Raw genomic sequence first — 24,396 nt, forward strand, 5'->3', positions numbered from 1 at the left:
CAATACTTTTGTTGAAATCTTTAACAAATTATTTTTTAAATAGATGAAGTTTTAAAATAATTTGTTCGCGCAAACTTTAGTTATATTGTTACGTAACTAAGTTTATTAATTAGCTAAATCTATTAATAAAATATATTAGTCGTCGGAAGAAGTTTTGTTTACCAGACATTTTTTTTAAAAAAAAGTTTGGTATAAATTATTTTAGATGGAACCTTAAGAATCAAGTGTTGAACATTGTCCAAAGTCTCTAGTGGCAGTGGATGTATCCGCGAATACGATTTAAATACCAATTTTTAATTATATTTTTCTTTTTTAAGAAGTGAAATATAATAAAAAAATTTGCTGTGTTTAGCAAGAATTAAAGCCCTCGACCTTATTCAAAGAGGATATAAAAAGCCATTAAAAAATAAGGATATTAGAACTATTTAACTGCTTTAAAAGATACATTTAACCTGGTTTAATTGACATTTATATAATCAACAGCAATTTGTACATAGTGCTCAAAATAAAATACAGAACAGCTTCATAACTTTTTATTTCTTTATTCAGTTCAGTGCTAAAACACAATATTCACTTTTTAACGGCTTCATCTTGAATATTCTAAGTACTTTGTATAGATAATATTTTATGTTTTGATACAAAAGCGTTCTTTATCTGGATAAAAATAATTTTTGTGATCCAGTGTGGTCCTTCTCAGATTGTTTATGTGTAGATCAGTTAGACAGCCAAAACATTAAGAGATAAACATGATTAATTCAATCGAAAATATATTAGAGATCCTATCATCAAATTTCTATGGTATTTTATTGGGTATGCAGCAAGTGCAAAATACGAGATAAAATTTTCTCACAATTTTACAATCCACTGAAATGTGACACAGACAATAGGTGTGTACAGATATTGCTTTGTTATTAAATACATAGCTTTACATTCTGTAAATTTTCTAGAACAACCTATATGATTACATCGAATATACATTACTAAAGAGGGCAAAAATAACTATAAAAAAACTAAAAGAATTGAAGCTTTTTGTCAAAATTCAAGTATTTTATAACCTGTGAGCAATAATATTGCTTTTTTTATTATCGTGCCCAGAATTACCACTCTAATATATTTGTCACTTTCATAATTGAAAAGCTAAATAGAAGCAGGTAGTACGCGGCATTTTTTAAGAAAAAAAAATAAAAGGAGAAAAAAGAAATTGACCTCCTTGTATATATATAATGAGATACTTTAATTATTAATATTAAACTATAAATATTTATAATTAATAATATTTCATTGAGATATTTACTTTATTTTTACATATAATTATCAAGTATGGTAAAAAAAAATTCTTACGGCTTCGTTAGCTTCAAAAAGCCCACAGGAGAAAAAAAATTCGGATTCTGAGAAAAAAAAATGCTTTTAACGACTTGTGTGGCATCAGCTGAGATTCTTCTTCATTGCCAGAAATAACGGGATACGAGATCAGGACTGTATGACAGAAGATCAAAGAGCTTCCAATCAAAAGTCGCAATATACTTTTGCGTCGCCGGGTGTCGCATTGTCCTGGAAAAACAGAGCACCTAGTATGAGAAGGCAGGTCGCTTTTTCCTTACAGCTCTTCCTTCAATGCCAACAGGGAGTAATAGTACCACGTAACATTGAATGTTCAAACCTCTGAAAAGTCCAACAAACTCCGGGACCATACTGAGAATCTCGCTTTCACTTTGCACAGGCACTGCAACAGGGCCATTACCTTGATTATAGTCGAACAATACGCAATGCTGTGTAGGTTATTTATTCTGTCCTGTTTACCTCATTGCTTTTTGACTTTCTGTGGTAATTTATTTTCGCTCTCCACCTTGCATTTTTTTATTTTAAATAAAAATTTATTTTTATGAATTAAAATTTTAAATTTTTGGAGATATCAGTGGATGAATATACTCGTATTAAGTAGCGTTCGGGATTTTGGTAATGGAAACATTTCCATGAGCACTATTCAACAAACAGATGGAAATTGATCTTACTCTTTTTTTTTCTTAGAAAACCTTAGTGAACCTTATAAATCTTAGAAAACTTTTTTTTGTAACAAATTAAAATACCTGAAGTGCGAGATCTGTAAGGTATTTTAAATATTAGGAATTTTTAGTTTCACCTACTCGAAGCTTGCGAGATGAGAAATAAATATAAAAATCAATGTTTCTTTTCTGCTCTGAATGTTTCTTTTCTGCTCTAACTTTAAAGCTAACTTTCTTAAATTTGCTAAATTATCATTTAGAAACTACAACTATTTCGTTCTTTAATAACTTGCAATAGATAAATTACTTTTCACAATTTTCGAGAAAACGTAATTAATTGCAGTATTGCATATAAAGATATGTACTGAATGCAATTCATTAGTCCGATTTTATTAATCTAGTACATATCACATAAATCCACATCTTACAGAAATGGTTTAATCGTAAAAATTTTACTTTTTCAGTGAAACCAGTAGATGTGCGAATAGATCCAAATCGGCAACCTCTCAGCTCAGGCCAAGAATATGAATTTACTTGCATAGCTGCAGGATCAAGGCCACCCGCGATAATAACATGGTGGAAAAGCAACAAGCAACTAAAGAATCCAGACGACAAATCAACACAAGCTGGTGATGTAACGACGAGTATCTTCAGGTTTACTCCAACAGTACAAGATAATAATGTACACTTCTCCTGTAGAGCTCATAATCCGGTGATCCCAGGAAGTGCTGAGTCTGATGGATGGACTTTAGAGATACATTGTAAGTAAATCATTAACATCTTATAGCAAGTTAACTATATATTAACCTCAAGAAGAAGACATAGAGGTCTTATGAGGAGCATTTGTTTCTAACTGGGGGAGTGAAGCATGAGAGGGAATCGCTGATCGTAAGAGCGAAGTAGGTGACGAGCGTTAAACTATTTTATCCTCCCACTGTTTTTCTTAACTTCGTTTGCAATTTCTTTGACCTCTGCAGTTATTAGTAGACCACCACGATTTTGGAGGGTCATCAACGGAGGTTTCTTGCGCTTTGCATAACTCGAAGAGTGCGAGATATTTACTTAGGTTGTTACTTTAGATTCAGCTTTAGAAAAAGGGGGGAAAACATACCACATACCATCTCCAAAAGTGAAGAAGATTTCTTCCCTCGTCCTTGGGTAAAAGGTATCACAAGCCCCTCGGAGGACCCAAACCACTGATGTGACAACTGTACAAATCCCACATACACGTACGTAATCAAGCGATTCGCCATTCAAGCCCAAATTATCAGATATAAAACGAACCTTTCTGAGTATAGCCAACGAACCTTTCTGAGTATAGCCACCCAAGATTGAACAAACGTGATTTCAATACGGTATTCTCGTATAACTTCATGAATTAGTACGTTTGCGTACTTTTTAGTGCGTTCAAACTCAGAGAGGATAGGCCTGGGAAGCACTTCTTTCTCATTCTGACTGTCTTAGAGGATTAGTATCGTTTGTAGAGCTCTTAACGTAATTTTATTTTGAATACGCAACATCACAAAACGAAAGCAATGCTTAAAATTTACTTTACAGATATTGGTCGGAAACCTGCGAAATTATTATTTGTTTGAGTCATATTCAATTCATATTAAATTTTTTTACCAAAAACTTTGATCTCGAAGAATATGCTGTTAATTATGGCAAAAGATTTGCTTGTTTTTTTTCCTAGAATGTTCCAATTTTTTAAACAATAATTTGACTTCAAAATTTATTTTATCTCAAAGGAATTACACTTCAACAACTTACATAAAGTACAACATTTTCACAGTATATCAAGCAAAACATATACTTGTAGTACTATTTTTATGATTACAGATTTTCTACTTTTATTTACACTGTATAATATTTACACGATATTTTTATGTGAGTTTCTATCTGTTCTATTTTTTTTTAGTTATAATTCAATGCGTTAAACTTAAGAAAATACATAAATTTTCGTTTTGATAAGAGAAGAAAAAAGTATTTTCGAAAAGTATTTTTGATTTTGAATCTGAAGATAAAATAAAAATATAAATTAATAATGAAGAAAACTCTTTGGTAATAAAATAACTTAATTTAATAATAACGTAGTAAATATTTATTTTATTTTTCCTTATTTCTATTTTTGCTTAGCTTAAATAATACTAATGTTTTAATCTTAGATTTTGATAAATTTAAGCGAAATATATAAAATAAACTTAGAATTGTGTGACTGCAATGTTTTCAAAATATTAATTACATTTAATATATATTAATTAATGTCCTATTAACCTAATTTAAGAATTATTAATATTAGTTTACGTAAAATTATCGGAGAGAAGACAAATTGGATTTAAAAATCCAAAATTCAAAAATAATGTATTAAGGGTACAATCAAAATAGTGTTTCGAGGTGCTAAAAATTGTCGAATTATAAATTCTTAAGGATTTTTTTGAAGGAAAATAAACGAGTCATAGCTTGATTGCCTTAACCGTTTAAGCAAGTTTGACGAGTATATCTGTCGTAACCCTTCTCTATCCTATATGACGCTTATACTCGTCATATAAAATAAATAATAAGATAAATAAACTATTTTTACTCAAAATTTCAATAAAATACAATAATAATATTGTGTAGTGGTATGTTTCCCTTACATTAACAATACAAATAATGAGTGTTTTATAACGCGGAATAGAAAGTGGCTAACGGCCTGAAACCAATTACATACGTAAGTCGTGACTTACGTATGTAATTGGTTTCAGGCGAACGTGTATCCTCGTAAATAATTGAGTTGAACTTGCGTAAATAATTAGCAGATCCAATAAAATCACTTTACTGTACGAGCCTGAGTCCTAAATAGTTTTGAATTGATCACAAAAATCCAAAACATTCTATCCAAAAGCTCTCACTTTTGAAATGTCTGAAACAGTGCTGAAAGCAAGATGGAAGAAAATAAAAACTGATAGCTAAACAGTTTTATTTATAGCTGGCTTAGATCATGAGTGAAAGAAGCTCTTACTATTTTAATTATTAACTATTCATAACTATTTAAGTTATCTTTGGTAAAAAACCTGTCCTATAATTATATTGTATAATAAAGTTTCGTATAATTAAACAGTCCTTTCCATTTTCTCTAAAGTGTAACTTTTACAATATTAATATAGATGGCACCAATCAAAAATGGACAACCCATAAGAAACTCACCACAAAAGAGAAAAAAAATGCCTCGGATCTTATTATATACTATGTCATAAGAACCATTCTTAAACATCGACTCGGTTGTTCTCTGTTCAGTGAAAGCTGATAGCTGAAGTAAACCTAAATGTTTGCTGTTTATCGCCAATATCACCTCATTCTACACATTCCTCGCTGAGTGGGCATATCCTTTCGTATTGGTCATTAGTCAGATTTGTGTTGTTTGTTATAACCATGGCACCTATCAGCCAAAGTTAATGACGAGTTTCAGGCTGCTTTGCTTGCTTTCGCTATTAGTTCTTAAAGGCTCTTCCAATTGACTTTAAGCACCCTTGCACTTAAGAGTTCTAATTTATGTATTCTAACAGTTTCAGTAACNATATTAAATTTAAAGTTGCAATGCTATCAAATGGACACTTAGCGTACTGTTATTTCTTAAGCTTAATAAAAAAGTATATACTATTAAAAAAATTACGCAAAATTAGCATGTTGAAAAAAAAGAACTCCGCACAAATGTTACGGAAAATAATTTTCTGTCAAATTTGTTGAAAATTTAATATGCTGCAGTTCTAAACATTCTGTGAAAAAAGTTCCCATTGACACAAAGTCCAAAAATGGATAGTTTTCGAGAGATGGAACTTTGAACATTAAGAGATATAGGCAACGGTCACTGTAAGATGCTTGAAGCAAGCAGCATTGGTTTAAGTGAAAGTAAAGAAGTAGCTAGCTGCCCATTTACTGTTGGACTTCATGGCTAGCTACTAGCTTTTTCATTTCTTATTCTAACTTTCAATGCTTAAAAGTAAATTATTAACTCATTTTTTCCAATTTTCTTGGTTAATGTCGTGACAAAATTAGAGAATTGAGAATTTATATGTATGATTACGATATGTATGATTACGATTATGTATGATCTCGGAAACTATCTAGCTTTGGAATTTCGTATCAGGGAAAATATAGAATTAAAATGCTTTGAACTACAACATATTAAATTTCCCGCCAATTTGAAAATTAATATCCATAATATCTGTGTTGGTTCATTTATATGAGTTATGTATTTATTTTAAGAACAGTATTTGAAAGTATTTGAAAGCACTGGTCATAGATGAGCTTAGCAAAGTATGTTTTTAAATTCTTTTTATGCTAACATTTTCGGTAATTCATCAATCTAATGGAATGACTCTACACTATAGATGTTCCTCATGTGTCCTTACAACTTGGAAGCACCTTCAAAAAAGGTGAAATTCAGGAAGGGAACGACGTGTATTTTGAGTGCAATATACACGCCAATCCATGGATAACGGAGGTTAGCTGGTACTTTAAAGGACAAGAGCTCAGAACAAATACTTCTGCTGGAATCGTCATTAGTAATCAGTCCCTTGTACTTCAGAAAGTTCAAAGGACTAATCGTGGACTTTACTATTGCATGGCGACCAATACAGAAGGTACTGGAAGGAGCAACGAGGTATTCCTGAGGATTCGATGTAAGTGTTTTTCTTACTTTATTTTACCGTTTAAATGCGTTATTTATTTAATTTCAGTTTTAAAAAAGTATAATAAGAATAGTGGTAATTGCTTTGTTTGCAAATTTTCAAAAAGAGAAAAATTTATTTCAAATTAATAATTCAATGTGGCTGCATATGTAGTTTTATTATTTAAAAAATATGCTTCTCAAGTGTGTGATTTGCCCTGGAGCAAGCAGTACTACAGTTACTAGCCAGTAAAGCCATAACTCTAGTGTAACATCAACCTAGCCATCCCTATGGAGTAATTAACATTTATTTTTATCAAAAAGTTGGGGTCATTTTTTAACATAAATTATATTATTAACAATGACCGTTAAACTGAACTTAACACTATTTTTTTTGTGCAATGTAAAAAAAATATATTGCTTATTACAAAAAATAAACAATGGCAACAGTAAATCGATCTGATGAAACATTCTCAAATAATACATCATTCTGTAATAAAAAAAAAATTTTAAAAATTTTTGCCAAAATTTAATGTTGACTGTGAATTAAAAATGACTATAGTAAACATCGTGAGCTCATATCAAAAACTGAACAATCAAACCTTATTAATTTAAACCTTATTAAATAAATTTTCAAGTAACTGTCCCTCCTCACATTCAATAAGCTAGCACATAATCTAGCAAATGGGTGTTACAATCGCTGATGAATAACAGATTTAGCTTTCTGTATTTTCCAAGTATACGATCTTTACAATTAAGTTATTGTAACTTCCCTGAATAAAGTTTTACACAGTTGACAACTTACACGATTATCAAGAAAGATTGACTTGATGATGGTAAAATAATAGTTAAAATTGGAAAATATTTCTAAATATTATGCTGTTCAAAATCATCACTAATTGATCGATCTATAATGATGGGTAAAGCATTTTTAGAAGCAGAGAATTATTGACTTCAACATAAATGTTGCTATCATTTAGAATACATTTCCTCATTCACCTAACTGGCTGGCAGATTTGTTATTACATTCTGAGTAAGCTGTAAAGCATTAGTTTTCTGTATTTTTGTTTGCATGTATGCGATTTTAGTTTCTATGTCAGGTATGCAATCTTTATCTCATGTATGCAATTTTTGTTCCATACACGCAATTTTTGTTTCCCTGTTCTAAATAAAAGTAACATGGATATAAAAACCTTATTTTATAAACATTTAATTGATCCCTAACAGATTTAAATAATATTAAATCCTCGTATAAAGTATATATGCATGTGTATTTAATTTATGTAATATATATTATGGCATACATAACTATTCTTACATGAATATATTTTAATAGAAGGGCAAAAAAGTCATCACCAAAAAAAAAGAACAATGGTTTATCTTGAATTTATTAAAAACATTGGAGACACATAAAAACTTGCAACATTTATTAATCCGACCATATATTTCAGACATCCTAACAATTGTCAATTATCCTAAAACAAATATTATAAATTTTTCCCAGCAATAACATTACAAATGACTTTTTTGAACATCGTGTCTTATTATCACAGGAAAAACCAAACCTATCAGTATAAATCAAAAATTGTTTCTTCGCATTTGAACTAAGAATAAGACCTGAAAGTTCATGTGGATCTGAGTATAATCTCAGAATGCTACGGTCATAAATTTCTTTCCCTTAATAGAAACCAATGAGCAGATGGACATTTATTTCCGGTGTCGGGAACTCCTTAATTTATGGTCATCCAATGACATGAATCCCGTGATAAAATAGTTTCTTTTATTCGCAATATTAATCACGGGGGTCTTCTTAATACTTTTCGTCATGTTCCCACTATTTCCAAAAGATGAATAGGGAACAATGGATTATGATGATTGTATTGGAGATTAATTGGAGCAGATCTAATAACGTGGATGGATGATAGATTTAAATACACATTTGTTAGTTTCAAAAGATTTTTGAAGCATCCAACTGCTTTCAACGACTTTTTTTTTCAAAGGTAGACTCAACTATTTTTCTTAATATTTTATGTTTGCAGGGATAATGAGTAATCCTATGGAGTAGGGTTCCTATAATTGTAAATTTAAAGTATGGTTTAAAAATTTATAATTTTTTTTTCAAGAAAGAGCATATTTGAGCTTCAAAGCTACAATTTTGTCAGGTCGAGCCTCAGTGATTCAAGGGTTCGCGCGTACTGAAGTGGCCCAAGTTCGAATTCCAGGGGTGACTGATTGATACTAAGTCTGCTCCCGACTCGCACTGACCACAGTGCTGACATAAATTATGCCTAGTGGTAGGCGTATCATGTTCAAATGCCCTTGCCACTGAGATGACAATGGGATATTTTCAAGGTTTTCCGCTCCATTTAACTCAAATGCGGTTTGTTTCATCAAAAAGTCCTCCACGGAAGTTAATTTGTCCTTATATGCTTGATCCAGGAGTTTTGTCTTCTGGGTTGAGTTCAAAACTACAAGGATACGGAATCAATCTTTGACAGGCGTAAGCTCGGAATCGGGCCGGCTTTTCAGAGTTGGTTTTAAAATGAAATGAAATTAATCCTAATAGCTCTGCAACAATTTGTAATGAATAAATTTTAAAATATTCCTTTTTTCTCAGATAAAAATGTGATTATCTGTTCACTTGGGTTTTAAAATAAAACCTTTAAAAAATATTAAAAAGGCAATGAAATAGAACTAAATGCATTTTTTAATCTTGGATTTTTTAATATTAAGGAAAAATTCTAAATATTCTTACTCAAAACTTGAAATTCACACTTAGATCTTTGCTTTTAGCTCAAAACATCGCAAACGTTATACAAAATATACATGCAAAATTTCAATGATTACTATAATAAATTTTTTAAGGTGTATAAGTGTGATTAAATTTTCTCAAAATCAATGATCTTCAGGAAATCCATTTAAAATGCAAGAAATTCTGAAATGTAAGGAAATTCTGGCAACAAATATATAGATAATTCAAAAATTTATCACCAATAGGTAATTCTACTAGTATTAAAAAATTAGTTTATTCAAATAAGTAAAGCTTCAATTACTCAAAAGTAAAACAAAAAAATATGTCATTTTTCTCGGTAAAACTTGTAGATGATTTCTTTTCGTAAAAAAAAAAAAAAAACTATTTTACAGGGATACTATGTTTGAACAAAAGAAATTTTTCTTTTAATTTGAGTTACTTTGTCATGATATTCATCTTTGCCATTTAAAATGGAAACCATATGTTTACTATATAGGTGCAAAGGAAAAATAATACCATAATTCTGAATAGTATTCACGCGAATGCGTTTTTGCATGGAAGCGAGGAAAGGGTGAAATAATAATAACTTTGAACTTTCAAAATAGAGCACTGTGACGAATGTAATTGACAATACTTACACCAATATACTGATCTAATGTGCTGTCAACTCTGAAAGGGAAAAAATAAAGATGATATGTAAACACTAATAGAAGGTCGAGTGATTTAAAAAAACACTAGTTATTTCAGTATACCAAAAATTTAAAATTCACGATGATGATTTTTAATTGCAATTTTAATAAGAAATATGTTTCTTCTAGATGCACCCGAATGCAAACCTAATCAGAAGAAAATATATGGCGTTGCGCTCTTTGAGACTGTTGGAGTGACTTGTGAACTTGACGCTGATCCTGAGAATATAACATTCAGATGGAGGTTTAACAGTTCTGGAAAGAGTTTGGATCTCGGAAATTTTAAAACTTTTGGATCAAAAAGTACGGTATCTTACAGACCTCATACAGATGATGATTATGGATCTATTGTATGCTGGGGAAGTAACGATGTTGGACGTCAACGTGAGCCTTGTGTGTTTACAATCATTCCGGCTGGTAAGTAGAATGTTGGTTATAAATTACAGTGCGGCTTTGAAGAGATCACCTCCAGACTTAAAGTCTGGGGTTGTCTGTTGCTATGGTAACAAGCAAGAGCACAATTCTAATGGGGGGTAAAATGGAGGAAAGAAGATGTCGATATTTTTAATCACGACGACCTACGTTAAGATTAAGACAAAACTATTCACCCCACTCCCCTATTCGAAGTGACCTTTCTTCGTAACCATAATACCTGCCACGACGCGAGACGGGTGACTGGAGGAATTCTCCTGAAAGCCGCACTATAACTCAAACGAATCTTCTTAGATTTCAAGTGTGGTGGTTTTGAATGCTTGTAAATCATACAGAGATTAATGCTTATTAACCGTATTAGCGCCAGGTAAACGATGAACTGTAATAGCATTACCGTGATTTGATTGTACTTTCTTGTCTTGAACAAGATAGCCACTGAATGGCGCGAGAAAAAGAGCAACGCAGAGGACGCTTGCTGTGCATTTTCATGGACTTACAATTTTAATTTTTTATGTCGTTAAGAACTTTAGCTTGCGTGAAATTGGCTTTTCTTTTATTCTTCTTTGTGTACAATTTGTAAGAGAAAAATCACTTAAATTTCAAAAATATTTATGTGCTTCAAATTGTTTGGTTTCTTGGTGGAAGCAGATTTGCAAACTCTTTTCCGATTACTTAATTTTAAATCTATGCAATTGATAGAATAAGGTGGGTTCACAATGAGCAATCTAAAAGAAATTGCTTCTTCTATGTAAGCGTATTCAGCTAGTTATTTGAAAACCGACCTTCCACATTTGGCAAGGGTTATGCTGAAACTTTATCAGCCGCTATTGAAATTAACCCTTTTGATTTTAATTTTCTCATAATTTAACTACCATTATTTGAGTTTATGCATTAATTAATAAAATACTGAAATTCATGAATATGGCGGAAAACGTTAATACGCGCACTTTTAGATACTTTAACTTTTTTACTTGGTCAATAAAACAAAGAAAGGTTTCTTTTTTCTCTCAGAACAAAATTTGTATTTTTGCGCATGAATGTATGATCGTTAAGGTTGTTTTTTAAACGTTCTATCCTCAAGTGAAATGATTTTTATGCTATTTGTGCAACTGATGCGAGTTTGCGCTAGGTTAAATTTGGCTAATCTTTAGCCAGTGTCCTCGATGTTAATTCTGAGAGTGGCACAAAACGCCAATGTGGAGAAAAGCCACAGTTTTGAGAAAAGGAAAAGAGCTTGTCGTCTATTTTTTAATAATTAACAGCTTAACACCAATGTAGGATTATCTAGGCTCATAAAAATTTTCGAAAAAAGGAAAGAAAGGATAATTAATAGGATAAGGAATGGGAATAAGGAATTGATAATTCTCATCTAGGTGGAAAATTGTTGCCAAATTAGCGATTTTTTTAAAAAAAGAATAACTTCTAAAACACTTTAGTTATTTGCCCGTTCTAAAGCCCGGAATAATTCCTTACATCTAGTTTAAAATTATAACTTTTATTCAAGCGTAAGACAATTAAACTATTCCCTTTTTTTATTTTCCTTGGCAAAGGAACATCAAGAAAACCTTTTTAATAATGTCATTTCGGAAATTTTTGTTCAAAAATTTTGAAACTATACCAAAATTGTCATTTTATTGTAATTAATTAGTTTATCACAAATACTTTTGGAAAATTTAAAAAACAATGAAGATGACTTGTATTCATTGAAAAGCCATGTTGATTTTATGGACTCATTGCACTGTTGATTTTATTGACTCAGCTTATATCCTTCGCCAGATCATCACATTTGTAAATATATTAGAATATTTGGATCATTAATGTCTTTTGTTTAATAATCTGTGATCTCATTTGTTTAATTGTTTTTTGATTAATAATCTGTGATCTCATTTTTAGGGCCACCAGAGCCTCTTCAGAATTGCACAGTTGTAAATTACACTGAGGACTCTTTGCAAGTAGAGTGCATTGAAGGATATAATGGGGGTCTGATGCAAGTATTTCAGTTAGAAGTATATGATGATACCGGAAGAAAACTACATGGCAATTTTACATCATTGCAGCCTCAGTTTTATGTGTCTGGTTTACCCAGTGGCAAACTATTACGATTAGTAGTGTTTGCAAAAAATAATAAAGGAAAAAGTTCTCCGATCGTAATGGCGGCGAATACTCTACAAAAACCAGAAAAACTGACAGGTAATTTTTTTATACAAAAAATATGCGTAAACAATAATTGTAACAGATTCTCACTATAACAGATATAAATTATAATTGTAATTGTAACAGATTCTCAATAATTGTAACAGATTCTCAATGTGAAAACCCTAGTAAGTGTTTCAAATACTTAACATTTTAAGTAGAAAGAAATTGAGTTGTCTTTTTTAATCAACTAAATTTCAAATTTCTTATTTAAAAAATTAAACTTAAGTGCATATTTAGTGTCCTAATAACTTTAAATGTTAAAATTCAGTAGGACTTTTTTATTTTACATACCTGATTAGTAAAAACCATTTTCATCTAATTTTCTTACAATTTTACTTTTAATTTATGAATAAAGTAAACGTAGCTATTCTCATTGTTTACTCTAGTAAATTAATATTTTTATCATATTTGCAATGTTAAGAAATGGTTTGTTTAATGCTTAAAAATTTTCGATTTAATGTATGGTGGTTAAGATTACGGTGGCTAAACAACTAAAATTTGAATTGTCTTTCCTTGATATGTATTGAATAAAATAAATTTTCGCATTTTAGCAACCAACAGTAAATAAATTTGTTGATGACTTCAATAATTTTAACTATTCTTATGCTACACTCTATATAATTTTTATTTACATTTATTTCAGGTATGCAAGGGATGATAATTTTTCGACCTGTTTTGGGGTTACTCATAGGAATTATTATAGCTTTGATACTAGTTGCAGTAGTAATAATTATCTACTTACGAGTAAAGAAGCAAAGAAAAGACAAAGGTAAGTTAGAAAAAAATTTATTCTCTCGCATCGATTTCAAAAAAAAAAAAAAAAAAAATTCCGAAAAAAAAAATTATTTGCTGAAAAGTTGGTTGTTACCAGGTTTAAAAAAACTAACAATTGTTTGAATATTAAAAACATTTATCACAGAATGGAAAAATTTCAGTGCGTACGTTCAATAACTTCAAAGATTTTCACTGAACTAGAATTAACAAATAAGTGACGAAAATGACTATTTCTTGATATTATGTAAACAATAATTTAACTGTTTAAAGAAAATATGAAAGATTACAAAAACAGAGATCGTTTTTATAGAAAACTATTCATAGAAAAATTTTAAAATAGTACACATTTCTTCAAAAACAATTTCATTTCGGATTTATTTGGATTTAAACTCTAATGTTCCCTAGCGTTCTAGGGTAGTTTATGATTTCAGACGAGTCATTTCAGTACGCTGAAGATTTGTAGGCAGTGGTGATTAACACAAAAATAGCTACTTGACAATGATTCGTTAAAATCCATTAACATAGAAAACTGAAAGGGTGCGTAGTATTCACGTTTCATTTAAAAATATATCCCGAGTGATTTTAGAAAACCATAAATATCTAAAATTCTAAAGGATAGGGCACGCTTTGTGCTACTTAGATTAAAGTGCAAAACAATGTAAATAAAGCACAAATCGAAAGCAGAAATGGGCATACTATAGCTTCGGTATCGAAATTATAGTGTGCCCACTTCTGCCCTTCATTTGAACTTTATATTGTTTTTCACTTCAGCCATAAATTCCTTGTATTTTGTAACAGAAGCCTTACTGAAATTTTCCTACCTTAAGAATTATCTTCATTTGGAATAAAATTACATAATAAACAATTAATTAACGTAATGAGTTGCATGAATTAGTTACGATTTATAAAGAAAAATGTCACAAAGTGTAATTTATTTGGGATTATAAAAATATGTATTTTGTTTTGTGTTAGATTTGAATTCTCAATTCTCTTAAAAAGAAATATCTAAAAGTAAAAAAGAAGAAAAAAGTTTTTTGCAGATGTATTTCCTTATAAATATTTTTGAAGCAAAATTAACACACATCAGAAAAAGAAATTTCTAACAAAATTCATAATAAAAAGTGTAAATAACTAAACAGCAAAAGAAATCCACAATCACTGAAGAAAGGCACTATTTCAAAAAGCTGAAAAAAGTTCTAAAAATAACTAATCTGAATTAAATCTGATCTAAAAATAATAAAAATTTATGATGTTTTTTTTATCATATATTTACTATTCCTTCTTCTTTCAGTAACAAAAAGAACTCCTGAAAATCCAGACAAGTAAGTAATTTTATAACTATTAATATTATTAAAAACAGTAATGCCATTGAGGTAAAAATATCAAGTGATAAATAGCGAAATAATTTGTTTTTTGATTATTAAATAATAAAAAATAATTTTTCATTTTAAATCCAACGCAACGTTTAAGTTCTAAAAATTTTGAATAATTTAAAATAGAAATAACAGGATTATATAGAAAGATAGCTACATGATTAAGAAGTTAATTTATATGTTTGAGTCAGCATTAGTACTTAAGTAATTATTATAAAAAAACTTCGCAAATTAATTTCATATAATCACACCTAAGCTGAAATCTAGTTGTGTAAGTACCCAAAATGAAAACAATTTAATAATATTTTTATTTTTTATTCAGGTGCCAAACTCCTCTGAAAAAGGATACAGATGATATAGCTGACAGTGAAGAAAAAGGTCCAGACATTATTCCAGCAAATATAAACACGCGGCAGCATTTTATTGTAAATGGTGAGTATTTATTCATTATTAGAAATACACATTTAGTAACCATTTCATGTACCATGGGAATTTTACGTTTCGAATGATTTTGTTGTGTACTTTACCATCAATGTTTGAAATCTCGCACTATATAAAACGCACTCTATAAAATGCCTAGTCTTTGTAAAATATGCTTAGTATGGAATGATTAACACTTCACACATAGCTTAGGGCAGTCAGTGATCCACAAATAGTGGCTGGCGAGTCCCATGTGATATTTGTGCGATTTGACAACAGCTTGTATTTGGATTAAGTGCTGGGTAGTTGTAATCGTGATTGCCGATCACTAATCGAGACATTCTATAGAACAAATAATGACGAATCGGCTAAATATTCGTGTGAAATATCAATTATTTTACACGCTCTTTAGGAATTCTACAAATTGACTATGATAGTCTACATACATTCTTTATAATGAGTATATATTCATTATGATATTTTACTTTTGTATTTACCGCTCAATAAAATGTCTAGAAATTCTTTTCAGAGGAACAGGTAGGAAATTCTCATACTTTACACTTTGCCTAAAAACGCCGGGCCTTTCTCTTCAAATGACAATCATTTTTCTTCATTTTATAAAATGATGGCATTTTAAGTCATTAGAAGTTTACAATAACAAAAACATAAATATAAAAGAAAATATTCATAAAAATGTTTGCAGGTTGAGATGTACTGCTATAAAAAAGCAATTATACTGTGTACAAGATCAAAAAACAATTCAAAATTGTTTTCAATTGCTGTGCTGCACATAATTGCAGCACTTTCTTATCCATATTATATCAGATTACTTTATATAATTAATTATATTATGCTTCCATAAATGTTCTCATCAGGAAACATTCCACAGTGAGAGACATTTCTAAACAAAGAACAATTTTCCTAAGATAATTACATTAATAATTAATCATAATAATGACATCCTAAGATAAATATATTAACCTATATCAATATTTACCACGAATTGACAGCAACTGATTAAGAACTTATCAAAGCAAGATTTTGGAATTCTAAATCACAATTATACTATCTTTTTACTGCTGAGCATTCTAACAAAAATTATTTCATTACTTCGCAAGAATTTTATGAAAAGTATTTTGAATTCTTCTTTCTTACTGTTATTTTAAAGTATACCATTGTTAGAAAAAATGACTTTCTGAAATTTGTAAATATATTGTTAAATCTATAATTTTGAGAGATTAAGAAACTCTTTCAATTGCTGTTTCTTTTATCTTTGTTGTCAGTTAAACCAAGATACTCATAAAAAAAGAATTAAGTGATTGCATTGCAGTTTATATAAAAAAAATATTTAGAAGCTAGCTATTCTAACAAATCTAGCTTAAAAAAGTTTTTAAAAAATTCAGCTTTGTAATAATAGGCTGCGCATTAATTACTGCATTTTTCAAAATACGACAACAGATCGAAAGAATCCTACTGTCCAAAAAAAAATCTGTTAATTGCCAATAACTTAAACTAGATGCAAAGTTGTATTTTAATAATTGTTGATAAAATTATGTTTAACTTCATATCGAGAACTCTGGTTTTATATTTTTGTGATCATACTATAAAAATGAAATCATTGTTTTCTGCAGAAGATCCAAAGGACCAAGTGTCACCCGCAAAAGCAGCTGGTACTGTGTGTCACTGGGGATCTCCACCAAGAAACCCTTGCCTTGAAAGCATGTCAGTTCAACAATGCGCAGCTTTTAGAAGGGTAAGTTAAGCATTATTTCAATTATCTTAAAAATCCTTAACAATGTTGGTGAACAGAATGCTACTAAGTAGAAAAAATGATATAAAGCACAAATAACGGTACAAAAATGGGTATATCAAAAGCTTCGATTCCATAAACAAGTAACTTCCTCTGTATAAAAACAAAAGCAAGAAAAAAAACAGGAAGAAAAGATATTGTAAGACTGGAAAAAAATGGTACAACTGATTAGACAAGCTATTAAATTTCAAAGTAGACGGATCATACTATTGGTCAAAAATGGCATCACTATATATGGATATAAGGACGATAACGCGGTGCCTCTGGTTCATCAACTTCAGACGTTGAGTTAATCTTTTCTGAAATAAGCTCTAAAATTAAGATTGCAAATCAAAAAATATGGAGGACTCTCTCCAATTTCTGGTATTCAGGGAAAACTCCTGGTAATGTCCTCAAAATATAGAGCTGTTCAGAGCTCATGAGCGGACATATATTGGAGGCTTACATACGTTGAGGGACAGAAATCTTACCGTGTGTGCACCAAGTACACGTGAACACAATCCTCCTCAGAACATCGCCTCCACTTCGTGGGACTTTCGCATGAGGACCTTATAACTGCTCCTGTCGTTGTATAAGACTTTTTGAGGATTCACGACCTCCTGAACATCCTCCAGGACAACCTCCTGGACAAGGTCTAGCTTGTGGCTAGACCATGAGGAATGAGCCACAACAGCAGGGAGATGGTATGTATCGTCTGGCGCTTACTTGACTTAAGAGCACACGTAAAAACGAAATCTGTAGCCTAACTTATTTCATTCCTTTAATATCATTCTTACGTAATATCAGTAATACGTTTGATTACAATGACTTTGACTCTAATAGAAATAATCACAAATTAATTTTATTTTGAACGTTTTCAATATTTAAAAGAAATATTTATTTAGTTGGATGTATTATACATTATAACGTTTGCCGTAGAAACGAAACTCAATACTGTCTGCAGTCACAGTATTTATATTTATTACCAATCAGGTCTTATAAATACTTAATCCCTGCAGTACCGTTATTGTTTTTTTTTCTTTGCCATTAGTGCATTTCGAAATTCAATAAATTGCCTGACTGTTTTCTAATAAACAGCCATATCTCTTATTTAACTATTTTTTTGTTGGAAATATTAGGCTAAAATCAGATACGAAAATAATTGTAATTATCTTGAGACAGTAATAAAATCAATAATAAATTATTATATAGAAAAAAAAACTATCTTGATTTAAGGCAAAATTATCATTAATTTTCCAAAATCGTGGATATATACCATCTCCTTTCCCCACAAGTAGTGATGTCATTCTTGACCAATAGCTTGATCCAACCACTTTGAAATTTATTTAACTGATTTTACTCAAATTCTATATTTTAAAATGCAAAATTATATGTTCATGAAAATTATGCAAAAAAATCTATACAACTACAATTCAAAATTGTTTTGACCATTATTCTATACAAAAAAGGACTTACAGTAAATATTTGTTATTTTTTATTATTTTATTTAAAAAAGTTAGGAAAAACAACTTTTATAATCTTGTGCATGCTTAAAAAGTGCTCGAGATGTAGTGAAATGTGCAAAAAAGGTGAAATTAACATTAGGGGTGCAAACTTTGAAGCGCTCTCCTAACCAAACTATTTGGGCAATATTTTCCAGTTACCGACTATATTTTGAGTTACCGACTATATTTTGAGCGTCAGAAATCCGAATTCGCGGATCAAAGGTATGCTTATTTAGAGAAAGTACGTTTCTGTGTCTGATTTCGTTACTTAAAATATTGTCTGCTCTAACTAATTAGCATATATGAGAACACTCTCCCCCTTGAGCCGTTACGCCCTATAACGTGAAAATTTTATCATTAGATCAAAAAGTATTTAGGGTAATCCGTTTTTTGTCCTTTTTTTTAGCACTGTACATTAATAAAGTCTATATCCAAACAGATATTTATAGGGATTAACTCACTTCCTGGCCCACCTGGACAGAAGAATAAAACGAAAGGGAGAGAAAAAAGTAATCCGCCGTAATAAACCACTAGCCAGTTTAACTACCATGTTTAGATATGTTTTGAAATGCGTGACGTTGCGTACCATTTGCTGCACCCAGAAGAACATTAGTGTTAATATTACTGAAGGTTTCAATGACGGTAGCCTATAACTCTGCCAAAACTGAAGCTTTTCCGTTTTCTTTGGAGTCTAGGTCATGAAAAAGGACAGATCATTTATAACCTACGCCTTATTATCCAGAAGTACCACTATCAAGAGTTTGCATTGTAAAAGAAGACATTGTCATACTGGTTGTTGCTGTTGTAGTTCATTTACGTCGCACTAGAGCTGCACAATGGGCAACTGGCGACGGTCTCGGAATCATCCCTGAGGATGATCCGAAGACATGCCGTCACAATTTTGATCCTCTGCAGAGGGATTGGCACCCCCGCTTCGGTAGCCCGACGACCTGCACTCGAAATCGAGCATTTTACGGTATAACAGTTTAACGAGGACCAATACCGCACACCCTCGGTCCCTACACAGACTATTCCAAGTGGTCACCCTCCCGCAGTGCTTCGCTGGGATGCTGCTGCTGGGAGCCGTGTCTTAACGATGAGTCCACTGCGGGACCAATGTCATACTGGAAACATTTACTAGGACTAATTAAAGATCACAGGGGAAGAACGGTTTATGCCCATAAAAGCTGGTTCGGAGAGAAAATGGTTTTGCGGGGAACGGAAAGGTTTCTCCAGAGTACGACTTATCTTCTATGTAATAAATCTCGGGTGGAACTAATTTTTCCCTTTATTGACTTGCCAAAACTTGATGAACCTCAAAATGCAATAAATGATCACTTTATTAAAAATTGGGAATAAACAGTTCTGTCCCATTGATCTTCATCTATTATCCCTGCAAATGTCAACAAATGGGTCTCTTGCATTTTTTGGTAAGGAATAGCCATCATGACAAGGCTTGCAAAATAACTAAAGAAGAGGCTAGGCTAAGTTTTTCACTAAAGTAGAAAACTTAGCAGCTGAAATATTAGTAACTCTACATATGCTAGTCAGTTTGTAAAATAACTGTCTATAACTAAAATAATTATTAAGTATTATTTAGTAAAATAATTTGTTAATAAGTTGTATTAATAAATGCTGATACCCTTGGTAAATACAATTGCATGATTTCAATGTCTTCAAGAGATATATTTTGAAAGCATCGATTTAAAGGCCATTTTTCCAGACTCAAATTACTCATAAAATTCGAATATATACAATCTATGTATATATGGTGTCCGTAAATATTGCGGCAAACTTCTAGAGTGAGTAGGGCAGATCATAAAGATTAAGAATTACCTAAGAAACCATGACCGGAAATGTTATCGTTTGCAGTTGAGGGCGTTTTGCTATCATGTACTGTTACATCGTGCACCTTTGAACATCACATACTTTTATTTATCTAAATTAACCTTTTTTCCATTAATTATTGCCAAAACCTGTTTTTAAATAGGTACCATTTAAAGGTATCGTAGTTTAATAGGTATAGTATTAGTTGTTTTATTGTAGCTCAATGATTTGGTGACTAACTGGATAATGACATAGGGGCTAGAGTGTTCGCCTACCATTGAGGTGAATGGGTTTGAATCCCAGCGATGGCTCTCAACGCGAATTCCGCGCCCGCCTTGCACCGACCACATTGCTAACGTAAAATAAACTCAGTGGTAGACGGATCGTGGTTTAGAGTCCCCTTGCCTTCAGGCTTACCATGGGAGATTTTCGTGGTTTTCCTCTCCATGTTAAAAAATGCGGGTTAGTTGCATCAAAAGTCCTCCACGATGGCAAATTTCTCCCTATACTTTATCCAGGAATTCCCTTGTCTTCTGTAATAGATTCAAAATTAGAAGGTTACGGACTTGAACAGTAGTAGTCGTAAACACAAAATTAAGTAAGCAGTTCAACGACGGTCATTAAATAAAATAGTAACGCAAATTTAACATGAAATTGAAATATTTTAGAAAAATGAAAGCACGAGTTCAAAGGCACACGAACAATAAATCCGTAACAGCAAACGCTCTTAGCAGCGTAAGATGACATTTCCGTTCATGGTTTCCTAGGTAATACTTAATCTTTATGATGTGCGCAACTTTCCCTAGCAGTGCCGACCGGCCTGTGTAGGGGTCAGGGAACTGGCCTTGCATCAGAAAGGTCCTGGCTTGGAATCCCGGGCTAGGCATGGATGTTCTTTCCATCTCTGTCCTATCTGTTCTTACTGTGGGAGCAACGTTGGCCCACCGAATATGGTGCCCCTGAAAGAGTGGCCAACAAATCTGCCCTTCAGATGCCTGTATGACGAAAGGTCATTCTCCAGGTGGGTATTTGAAAAAAAAATAGTGCGTGGAGTCCCTCTGCGCGGAAGAAGTTAAACTTCGCAACCTGCGACGTTAATTGTAGAAGAATCAGCAGTCGTAGAAGGATCACTAGTTGTATTCAACGACTCTTTTTCCTGCTCCGCTCGCTTCCGTGCTCTGTAATATTGAGCATTTTTTCCTCGCGAACCTCTTGAACCAGTGGAAGTGCTTGTGGTTACCTCATCGTCTCGCCATGGAAAATGTATTTGTATTAATAATGTATGTGAATGTGTCATAATGTAATTTCAGAAGAGAAACAATCAATTGATATTCACAAGAGACGTACCTTGACATAGCCTTGAATCCCTCGCATTGTCCGTGGGATTGTTTTCACTCTTTTTTTACAAGTGTTATCCACTAAATTTGAAAATAAAAAATACCACCCTTTTAAATTATGTGTGTATCAAAACAAACTAAGAACATATTTATGGAAAAACAATACTTTTATTATTTTTATGCTAGTGAGAACCAAAACAGTATGGAAATAAATGAGGGAAAACTGGATCCTACCACGCGATTTCTCGGCCAATAAAAATGTAGCGTTAAACCTTGTTGGAAGTCGCATAAGAAATATAACTTCAAAAAACTTTCCCTAGAAGTTTGACGCAATATTTACGGGATATCTTGTATATAAAAAAATTTTTTAAAAAATATTTATTGAATCTGTTTATTTAAAGCAAATAGAATCATTTAAATAGAATTCATAAAATACATTTAATATTTTCAGTTCAAACTAAAACTTTTCATTAATATTTTAGCAAGAAGATGTAACTTACGCAGAATTGGCTTTACCCTTGGACCAACAGACTGCCGCCACGATGACAGTTCGAAGAAAAGATCCACCCACTGAGTACGCGAAGCTGGATCTTCAGCGACACATACACCCCTCTAAGTGTGGTGCTTCTGAAGAAGATGAAGAAATCAGTTGCACCTCTTGTGACACTCCCCTAATGAAGAACAAGAGGGAAAGTGCTGTCTGAAAGCTGGAGAACTACTTACAAATACCGAATCTATCAAAAATTAAGTAAATTTTCTCTGCAAGGTGGTTCGAAAAACAGCCCTTGCAAAGTGCAAGCCAACGTAAAACATGAAGTGCCGAATTTAGATATTTGTCTCCTTGCAAAAGGTCCTTCTCAAATAAAAATCTGAGCTTCTGTGGACCTTTAAATCCTTTGGTCAACAACAGACATACAATCGTGGCACCAATCCGCCTTGTTAAGAAGTCCTCGACTGTGTCTGATTGCAGATAAGACCGAATAAGTCAAAAGCTGCAAACTTCGGCTATTTAGTGTCGAGGAGCTTTAGAATCTGAAGTTGAAAGGTGAAAGAGCTTTTTAATCATCATGTTTGATGCATATCTGTGAGTTGTTTCAGATTAGATCGACTTTTTTTAAGGTTAAGGTTTCCGGATAAAGATTTTTTTTAAGACTCAAACATTCCTGACAAAATGGTACATTACGTTCCAGTTTCATTAATATTTTCAACTCCTCTCCAGAATTTTTGTTTTTCTTGAGTGGTTGATTAACCAAAATGCACCACATTGATTATTTTAAAAATTTTAAGATATTATTTTTTCTTGATGATACATCAGATTCAGTGACTTCATAATCAGTGATATGAGTTCTTTCTAAATGAAAGAAACTGGAAATTCCTGACACTATTTATTTATAAAAGTGGTGTATTTTTATAGAAGCTATGGTAATGAGCTCAGCCAAAACCTCTCAAAGTGTACCAGTTATACCGGCTGATACACGTTACCAGATCTCACTGGGGATGAAGAAACAACCCGGTGGATTTTTTATATTAAATCTTCATTCTCATTTTCTTTCCTTATCTTTAAAGTCAAATTCTATGTGTTTTTTGCGCTGGATTTTTGTAAAGCAAACATCTTTCTATAACAAACTAGCAAAATGTGTTGCAGCAGCTTATTTTGCGAGCACATGCATTAAATGAAAGCACACTTTGAGTTTGTTTTAAACATTTAATTTTCGTTATTTCAATCTAGTCGTCGTGGAGCATGTTGTTAAAGTATGCCTCCTTGTACTTACAGAAAAAAAACAAAGAATTTTCTTGTATAAATATGTGTAAATTCGAAAATCCTGTGATTCTAGTTAAATTAAATAATTGAGATTTATAAATACGAATTCACTCGAGTCTTTTCACAATGACTGAGATGCAAAGTACGAGAGTCAGTAAGTCTACAAGTAATATTAGAGAGTTTTTTTTTCTCACATTATTGAATAATTTTGTTAAAAAAAAATTTGAAAATATGTAAATAAGATGATTTGTAAAAACCATTCCAAACACTACAATTGTTGAGTATGACAATCGATGAAGCACATTAGGTATATTCTCTTTCTTTTGTTTCAGATATTTAATTTTATTTCAATATCTGATTTTTTTTACACAGTATAAGTCATTTCTTTTCACAATGTGAAAGTTAAAAATTGATTGCGAGATCTATAAATTGTAGCATGTAAGAACGACAGAGGCTCAAATGACTATGTTCATAAGAATATTGTTGATGTCCTATTGTGAATCTAACACGTTTTTTAAATAAATAGAAAAATAAAAAAATGAATATTCCGTTTCCTGCTGTGTGTATTTTTTTGTAGTTGTTGTTGCTTTTTATGTTTCGTGTCTTGGACAACTGGTATTTGTGTTGTATTTTAGTAGTATTTTAAAAATGAAAGCTTTTTTCTTTTTTTTTATATTTCATCTAATTCAAGCTTTATAAGACAATGTACAAAATAAATAAATAAAAAGAAACAGAATGTCTTAATAACTTTTGAACTTATAATCAAATTGCTGTTGTTGTTTCTAATGGCACTTGGGCAAGTCATGCTCGCTAGCCATTGGCCTAGCAAATTTAGTCAAAAAGATGCACCTCTTATGCACAAGAGAAAACTGCAATGCTAAAAGCATGT

General features: G+C 31.5%; 1 protein-coding gene across 2 annotated transcripts in view; it reads left to right on the top strand.

The window, feature by feature from the left end:
- The window catches only part of LOC107454903 (protein turtle), a 954,328-nt gene extending 930,269 nt beyond the window's left edge, over positions 1-24,059 (top strand). For both annotated transcript variants that reach the window (XM_071184031.1, XM_043039893.2), the window contains 9 exons: positions 2,468-2,764; positions 6,374-6,664; positions 10,222-10,509; positions 12,418-12,714; positions 13,364-13,489; positions 14,786-14,816; positions 15,190-15,299; positions 16,919-17,040; positions 22,228-24,059. In XM_071184031.1, the coding sequence (XP_071040132.1) occupies positions 2,468-2,764; positions 6,374-6,664; positions 10,222-10,509; positions 12,418-12,714; positions 13,364-13,489; positions 14,786-14,816; positions 15,190-15,299; positions 16,919-17,040; positions 22,228-22,449 (1,784 nt within the window). In that variant the 3' untranslated portion in view covers positions 22,450-24,059. The remainder of the gene's footprint in view (positions 1-2,467; positions 2,765-6,373; positions 6,665-10,221; positions 10,510-12,417; positions 12,715-13,363; positions 13,490-14,785; positions 14,817-15,189; positions 15,300-16,918; positions 17,041-22,227) is intronic.
- The last annotated feature ends 337 nt before the right edge of the window (positions 24,060-24,396 follow it).

The sequence above is a fragment of the Parasteatoda tepidariorum genome, chromosome 8, assembly GCF_043381705.1.
Source record: "Parasteatoda tepidariorum isolate YZ-2023 chromosome 8, CAS_Ptep_4.0, whole genome shotgun sequence".
Taxonomy (NCBI): domain Eukaryota; kingdom Metazoa; phylum Arthropoda; class Arachnida; order Araneae; family Theridiidae; genus Parasteatoda; species Parasteatoda tepidariorum.